The 8,185-nt window shown below is 40.2% G+C and overlaps 1 protein-coding gene and 1 long non-coding RNA gene across 2 annotated transcripts in view; one reads left to right on the top strand and one right to left on the bottom strand.

The window, feature by feature from the left end:
* LOC148189439 (uncharacterized) overlaps positions 1 to 3,931 on the bottom strand; it is a 4,843-nt gene extending 912 nt beyond the window's left edge. The window contains exons 1-2 of the long non-coding RNA XR_015776855.1: positions 3,763 to 3,931; positions 1,772 to 1,860 (exon numbers count right to left, since the gene is read on the bottom strand). This is a non-coding gene — a long non-coding RNA (uncharacterized LOC148189439). The remainder of the gene's footprint in view (positions 1 to 1,771; positions 1,861 to 3,762) is intronic.
* The window catches only part of LOC121943799 (queuine/queuosine transporter SLC35F2-like), an 8,136-nt gene extending 3,279 nt beyond the window's left edge, over positions 1 to 4,857 (top strand). Inside the window, exons 3-8 of the mRNA XM_042487413.2 lie at positions 141 to 268; positions 1,126 to 1,285; positions 1,470 to 1,626; positions 1,777 to 1,829; positions 2,166 to 2,320; positions 3,783 to 4,857. Coding sequence (XP_042343347.2) covers positions 141 to 268; positions 1,126 to 1,285; positions 1,470 to 1,626; positions 1,777 to 1,829; positions 2,166 to 2,320; positions 3,783 to 4,118 — 989 coding nt within the window. The 3' untranslated portion in view covers positions 4,119 to 4,857. The remainder of the gene's footprint in view (positions 1 to 140; positions 269 to 1,125; positions 1,286 to 1,469; positions 1,627 to 1,776; positions 1,830 to 2,165; positions 2,321 to 3,782) is intronic.
* The last annotated feature ends 3,328 nt before the right edge of the window (positions 4,858 to 8,185 follow it).

Raw genomic sequence — 8,185 nt, 5'->3', positions numbered from 1 at the left:
AATTTGTTTACAAATTTCCTCAGAAATTAAAGCAAGAAGTAATGGTGGTAGGTGCAGCTGCAACGAGCAGCAGTGATTCAGTGTCAGTGTGTCTTCAGTTTTGGTGGTGAAACAAATAAATGTTTCCCTTTAAAACACAGGGGATGGAAATATTTTACAGATACTGAAGAGGCGATGGTGGAAGTACCTCCTGCTGGGGCTGGTGGATGTGGAAGCCAACTACACTGTGGTTAAAGCTTATCAATACACCACCCTCACCAGTGTACAGGTGGGGACTACAGGATGTTTGATGGAGTTTTTGTTGTGAAAACATGTTTCTTTTTTTCTCTTTTTGTGGTAATTGTGTAGTCATTTACAGGCCATGGAATAGGAGTGGAGACAAATAAAAATAGCCTTTGAGACATTACAGATTTGGACAGAACAAGTTTGTATTGTTTGTTTAGGTTTTAAAAAATAAATATATATATAATCCATGAATCATGAAGGGCATGTGCAATACCCATTATAATGTCTGACAAGTAGATTTGGGAGGTTTAATGGGGACATTTGATTTACTGAGTTGAGTAAACTCTCATTGCTACATTAAATAAACTCTTTCTTTCTTGCAAATGACTTAAAGTCACAGGCACTCATGTTTATGCCAAAGATACATTTCAATTTTATACAAATCGAATGGTGATAAGTAATCTGAATCAGAATGTTTTTAACTTCTGAACCTAAAAACTCGAAAATTCAAGTTGAATTAATCAGTAAATCTATATATTTACAATAAGCAAAGATTATTTCATCCCATTTTATTCCTGTGTGATGTTTTACAGTGTATCTGAGAGAGCCTCACAGTATTTTTCACTGACTATGGCTCTTTGGCTCCACCTGCCAGGGAGTAACTCAACTAATGAGACTGTTTGTGCTTCAAGAGGAGAAAAACTCTTCTACATTATAAAAATTATATTTTGTGTCAGTAAATTACAGATTTATGTCAAAACATTTTACAGGAATTTCAGTATTTTTAAAGAGTTGCCAAGAATTCCTGTGCCACTTTTTAAAGAATTCCTGTTTTTAGTGTAGGTATCAGTTAATTTAGTTGATATTTGTGTTTATATTTAAATGTGTTTCTGTCTCCAGCTGCTGGACTGCTTTGTGGTTCCCGTCCTGATGATCCTCTCCTGGTGGGTTTTGAAGACACACTACAGGCCAGTCCACTATGTGGCTGTCTGCATTTGTCTCCTCGGAGTGGGGGCCATGGTGGGGGCAGACCTGCTGGCTGGACGAGACCAGGGCTCCAGTAAGAACCCCCCTTCTCCAACAGTTTTAATTCACTGACTGAGTCCATTACTGCCCCCCAGTCTGTGTAGTTTTAACAGAGGAGTTTGGTAATCATGAAAACTCAGACGCTAGCTGAGTACATGAGTATTATTTTGGCAACGTTGCACCACATAAGTAATGTACCTCTCACCTCGCCTCCTCAGCCTCAAACATCCTGTTGGGTGACGGTTTGGTGCTGCTCAGTGCCTCCCTGTACGCGGTCTCTAATGTGTGTCAGGAGTACACAGTGAAAAACCACAGCAGGGTAGAGTTCCTGGGCATGGTCGGCTTGTTTGGCACAATCATCAGCACCATACAGATGTAAGTGTGTGTGTGTGTGTGTGTGTGTGTGACAGAGAGAGAGAGAGAGAGAGAGAGAGAGAGAGAGAGAGAGAGAGAGAGAGAGAGAGAGAGATCAGGACTTACAACTCATTCAAGGTTAATCTGGTGTTTTCTTTCCCCTTACCCCAGGGTGATCCTGGAGCGTAATGAAGTTGCTGCCATCCAGTGGAGCTGGCAAGTGGGTCAGTAGGCTACTCGTCTCACACAGAAACACTGACGACAAAACAAAAGACAAATCAGGCAGGATGAGATTATCATGGGATTTCACCTCTCAATTAATTGATTTTACAATGAAAACTACACCAATCAGTAAAATGCTTACAGTCTTCTTTGTAGCCTTAGTTTTTCTCCTGACTAAACTCAAGTTGATCAACAATTTCCCAGCTCAGAAAAATCGCAGTTGAACATGAAGGAACATCTAATCTATGACCTCGGTTGGTGACCTGTGGGAGCTTACACAATCCTGATTAAAACTGAATAGTTACTATGAACTAACAGTTGGTCTTCTCTCCTGTCAGGGCTCCTGTTCTCTGCCTATGCTCTGTGTATGTATGCTTTGTACAGCTGTATGCCCATAGTGATCAGGCTGAGCAGCGCAACCTCTGTCAACCTCTCCCTTCTCACAGCCGACCTCTTCAGCCTCTTCTGTGGGATCTTCCTCTTCCAGTATAATGTGAGCACACACACAGAAATGCATATTCTTAATTCTATACATGAAAGAGCTGTCATTGGCAGAATAGATAACCCTAATTTTTAAGCATGAGCCTAAAGAACACCAACAATTAATGCAGCTACTAGTAAGCAGCCACAGCCTGATCTGTGTGCCATAGAACTCCAGTGCTGTAAAAAAAAACAACAACCCAAAAAACCATCAATGAGCAACACTGTATCACTGTTCCTTTATCACCATGAGCACACACACTGTAGTTTATCTCAACTCAATCCCAATTACTCACTAGAAAATAGCCCAAATACACCAAAAATAGTCCCCAACAAGAGCACTATTTCCTCCTGTTTGAGTAATGTTTGCTAAAAAACTACTACATCCAGCTGTTTTCACATTTTTAAAGAGTAACTAAATCCCCAAACCATTTTTTTCAGATGGAAACCAATAATTATGGGTATCTAGTAGTGTTATTGATTGATTCAGGTCAAAATCTTGTCATTTGCATGCAAAGTATTTGAATTCTACATAATTTGTATAAATACTCATAGTTACTTCCCTCTAGAGATTGAAACCTTCCTATTGCAATTGAATTTTGCAACACATTCTCATCCCAAATTGTCACATATGCCATTTTGCAGTGGACTTATGCATCTTCATATAACGCTCTAGGTATCCTTCTGCAGCTATTGTTTATGTTCTGGTTATGTGGTAATGTAAGACAACCAAAGCACATGGCAACCACAGCGGGACGTCAACAAGTGCACATGCTAGCGCAGCTGGTTATGTATATAAAGCCTCATGACATTCAGTCAGGAGGCAAACACCAGACAACCGTATAAAATTCCAGGCTTGGTATGATCCATTCACCTCCCCTTCTGCCTGTCCTATAGGGACCTTCGTCCTCCACAATAAGTTGTTACCGGCTGTGTTTCAACCTGACGCTGTCCAGTGGTGTATAATGCTGATGCGACAAGTTCCGTCTGGCAGCGGTCTCAACTGATGCTGACCGTCCATGTATCATGCTGCCAGGGCAAATTATTTTATTGAATCTGTTCTTACCTTTTCTTTTATCTGCTGGCATGTGCCACTTTCTGTCAAACAGAAAAATTGCCTGCAGGGTTTCATGAAGGTGTGCAGCATAATTGTTGGTACATCTTTGAATAACCTCAATGACCTGTATAAGATCAGGTCTTTGAAGAAAACCCAATCGATCTTGGCTGATCAGAGCCATCCCTTGTGGTGAAAACTTGTGTTTCTACCATTAGGACACAGATACAATCTGCCACAATGCAGAACAAAGAGGATCGAAAAGTCATTTTGTCTATTGATTACTGCTGGCTGTGTATCAAATTGCAAATGGGGATAATAAAGATACCTCAACCTTCAAACTTGAATGCCACCTGTGTTAAACCCCGACTCTTGTTTATATATACAAATTTAAATATTACCTGCTCACTCTCTGCCTCAGTTCTCCGGGCTCTACCTGGTCTCGCTGGTGGCCATCCTCATCGGCTTCATCGCCTTCAACGCCGTGCCAACACCCTCTGACCGCATTGAGCCCACCACCAACTCCTCCATCAGAGAAGAAGGTTACTATGACAATCCGGTGGCCTCTCAGGATGACATCATCAAGCAGGAGGTGGCCGTGACGATCGCCACTGAGGAGGAAGAGGAGACGAGAGGAGAGAATGAGGAGGTAAGGCAGAAGAGGAGGAAGAAAAGGTCTTCAAGGTCAACACAAAGCCATGGAAGATGGAGTGAAGATGATGGAAATGATGATGTTGGACAAAGCACTAAAATGTGAACTACAGCACAAAAACCTGTTTATATGTCAAATTTTAAACATAAGAAGAAACAAGAAACAGATGAAAAGAAATAAAACACACCGAAACTGTGGTACACATCATGTTTAACCCTTTGAAACCTTAGCAAATTGGCTTGATTTCTTTCAAAATCATGGGAAAAGGCAATGAGAATCTTGAGCAGTGACCGAAAAATTAGCAACAAATACTTCTGAATAGTGCAAGTACACTACCTAAAAATTTAAGGGAAAAAACAGGGGGGAAAAGTATAACCAAAGAGAATTACTTGAAAAGGGTGCTGGAAATAATAACAATTCTGTGAAATAATTATATATATTATATATTTTTTCCTAGTTTTAAAAAAAGCAGTTTTCCAAATCTGCTAATTTCATTGCAATTTGGGGAACTTTTCTTGCCAAGTTTCTCATTGCCTTTTTTTTCTCAAAAGAAAGCAAACCAATCTGCTTGGATTTCAAAGGTATAAATACTTGTGAAGGACATGTCTAAACAAAGTGCAAGAAGAGTGATGTCGATCCAGGTTTCAAAGGGTTAAAGCAATTGTTCAGGAGTCTGTAAATTTATCTATTGAATATATTCTTTGTTTCCAACAATAAGTCAGCTGTCTGACAGTCCTTTCACCCACCAGCTGTTTGATTTCTTCTGGTTAGTTACTTCGCAAATTCAGATTATTGTTGCAAAATGTAAATCAACTAATAAATTCTGATGTTTTGTTACAATGTACATGATGAGTACTTTTACTGTTGAGAATATTTTCCTGCTAATATTTTACTTTAAGGCAGGGATGACCCATAGAAACTACACTTAAAGGAATACTTCACCTACAAAACGACCACTTGTATATCAGTCAGTCATGACGTGTGACCAAAGCATATTGATTTATTGATTGATCAGGGATCACGTTTAACAACAGAAAAACTTTATCAAAATATCCATTTACAAACTTTCACACAAGTCATGCAGAATAATCCAAAGCTCTTTTTACACAGAAAATTCTATCTAATAAAAGGTCTCCCCTTCTGTTCCTGAGACATGATTTTGAATAATGGCCTGAAAAGTGTTTTTGCAGAACATTATGATGTCACTCTTGGATAAAAAATGTCTCAACTTCATCATTATATCTTATGAGACAATTGTGTGAAATTTGAGCGTATGAATTCTTGAGTTATGGCCAAATACATGTTTGTCCCCATGACATTGACCAAGAAGTCCAAGAAGACGTTTGTGCCAAGTTTAAGGAAACTTCCTCAAGGCCGTCATGAGATATTTGCCTATGACCTTTACCTATGACCATCAGTTCATTCTTGAGCCTACTCGTACATTTGTGCTAAATTTTTAAAAACTGCCTCAACGTGTTCTTGAGATATTGCGTTCACAAGGGTGAGACAGAATAGGTCACAGTGGCCTTGATGTTTGACCTATGACCACCACAATCTAATCCATTCATTCTTTTTTTTTAAAGATTTTTTGGTGGCTTTTTTGTCTTTATTTTACAGTACAGCTTAAGTATGAAGGGGGGTGGGGGTGGGGGGTTGTGACATGCAGCAAGGCCAATGCCGGAATTGAACCCGTGGCCACTGCAGTGAGGACACAACATCTGTACATGGAGCATCAATTCATTCTTGAGTCCAAGTAGACGTTTGTGCTAAATTTAAAAAAAAATTGTTCTTGAGATATTGTGTTCACAAGAATGGAGTCGGTCGGCTGGCTGGACAGACTTACATACATATGGACGGACAACGCAAAAACATAATATTTCTGGCCTCGGCTATTGCCGCCCCAGAGGCCTTAGAATTGAAAAGGTGCATGGGAGAGACATGGATCAAAAAAAGGAAGGGCAAGGGGCCAACAGGGACGGCCTCTGCACAGGGCCCAGAAATTGGTGCTACGCCCCTGCTTACAACAAATGATGTGAGAGAAAAGCTGAAATGTATATATATATATTTTTTTTTCCTTTTATTGAATTAGTTGTTTGATGTTTATAATCACTGAATATGGGAGAACCGGAGCACCCGGAGTAAACCCGTACACCTAATTTCATTCATATAACACCAACCCTTCTTGTACAGAAGAATCTGCAGAGGGTGCAGCACTTCTTTGGACACTGGTTTGGGTCAGTAATGACTGTCCATTTTAAAGCTATGAACAGGTCCATTCCCAGCAGTGCGGGGCCGTCACCAACCACAAAGAAGGACGCAGGAGCAGACCTGGACTTAAACAAAACAGTTGCTTGCAAAATTCCAATCACAGGGATGATCACATTTGGGTAGCCCTGCAGATCAAGCTCCGAGTCAGACAGGGGGCACCCGGAGAAATATTTCTTGTACAAAAACTCTGGTATAACAGAGAACTGGCTCCCTGTATCCACCCATAATAAGATGTCTGCAGCCTCTCCTGACGTAGTTTCAACACGCACTTTGCATGTTAACTTTAAAATATCAGGTGTTAGAGGTCTGCAGATGTTGGAGAAGAACCTCCAGATGGTGCAACACATTTTTGGATGCTTGTTAGGGTCTGTGCTGATTGTCCATTTGAAAGCTTTGAAAAGGTCAATCCCCAGCAGAGCGGGGCCTTCGCTCACCACAAAGAGGGAGGCAAGAACAGAAATAGACTCAAATGAAACAGTGGCTTGTAAACGTCCTAGCACTGGGATGACCCCCTGTCCATAGTTTTCCATAATACCCTCAGCGACAGTAAGGGGGCACCCAGACAAGTGTCGATTATAAAACTCCTCTGTTATGATGGTGAAATCAGAGCAAGTATCTACCTGAAGCTCACAAAACACAGCCTGTCCTGAGCAAATTTCTATGAGCACTTTGCAAGTTAAAATGTCAGGTTTTTGGTTGTTTTTTGTATCAATAGCATTATCATGATCTGAGCTATCTTCTGACTTGACGTTTTCCTGAGAGTTGGTCTGACTTATTTTCTGTTTACGCGGTCGAGGTGAGCTCAAGATTTTCATCCTAGCTGTACAAGCATTTAACATTTTGCAGGCATGACTAACCATAGCATTAAGTCTGCCAGGGGGGATGATGCACTGATTTATCACAGGCTCTGCAGTGGGGACATTAGTGGAGAGGGCAGAGATGACATTTTCTGCAACCTCTTTGACGATCAAGTGCTTTAAACGTTCTGAGCTGACACACTGGTCCTTAACACCCAGAAGCTCAGAGAAACACTGAGAGAGTGTTTCACCCAGACTGGACATAACACCTTCCTCAGACACGACTACATTCATACCCATAAGAGCCATCAACAAGGCTTCTGACATGGTTGTTATTATGTTCAAAAGCAGGTCTGCCATCATTATTTTTGTAGCATCATCAGGACAACCCGATTTCAACATTCCCCACTGTTCTGCTGTTGAATTTTTAAAAAAGGATGCCATTAGTGGACGAACAGTACACAGTGTAACCGGCGGTATCTCCTTTGTCGCAACTGTTCCTGGTATATTCATGGTGAACGTTGCTGGATTATTGTGGTCGAACAGCTTTGTTTGTCTTAGTTTTCAGGTACGAGTGAGGTCTGTTAATTTTGCAGATTTAACAGATTTAGGTTGAAGTTATTTGCTAGTTATTTTAAACATCCACAGTTTGTTCAAATATAATCCCTGAAACAGTAAAAGTAGGCTAAGTAACTCTTGCTGTGAGCCCACAGTTGGTGTGAAGAAACAGGCCTATAAATGTAAGACATGATAGAATGTGATGTCACTGGCATTCTGTTCCATTAGTCCCGCCCACCCAAAGAACTGCAGAAATAATAATAAATAAAAAACTTTATCAAATAAAAAAATAAAGCAAATTGGCAACTATTTTCTGGATAAATATTCAAGTTTTTTTCTTTTTCTCCCTTGGGATTGGGTATACTTTCAACAATTTCATTACATGTAACATGTTCCCTAAACATACTTCCTTTTAATTAAGTAACATTTGCAGTTCAGCTCAGTTTTATTTTTTTAAAAAACAGTGAAGAAATACAAGTCAAATTCATGAGACATAATTAAGATGTAAAAGGGGACAATTTGATAAGCTATCTAAAGCTTGAGAATAGG

This window comes from Plectropomus leopardus, chromosome 6 (assembly GCF_026936395.1).
Source record: "Plectropomus leopardus strain MGB_pleo_1.0 chromosome 6, ASM2693639v1, whole genome shotgun sequence".
NCBI classification, from domain to species: Eukaryota; Metazoa; Chordata; class Actinopteri; order Perciformes; family Serranidae; genus Plectropomus; species Plectropomus leopardus.
Note: the sequence above shows the minus strand (reverse complement) of the source record. Positions and strands in the feature narration are given on the sequence as shown.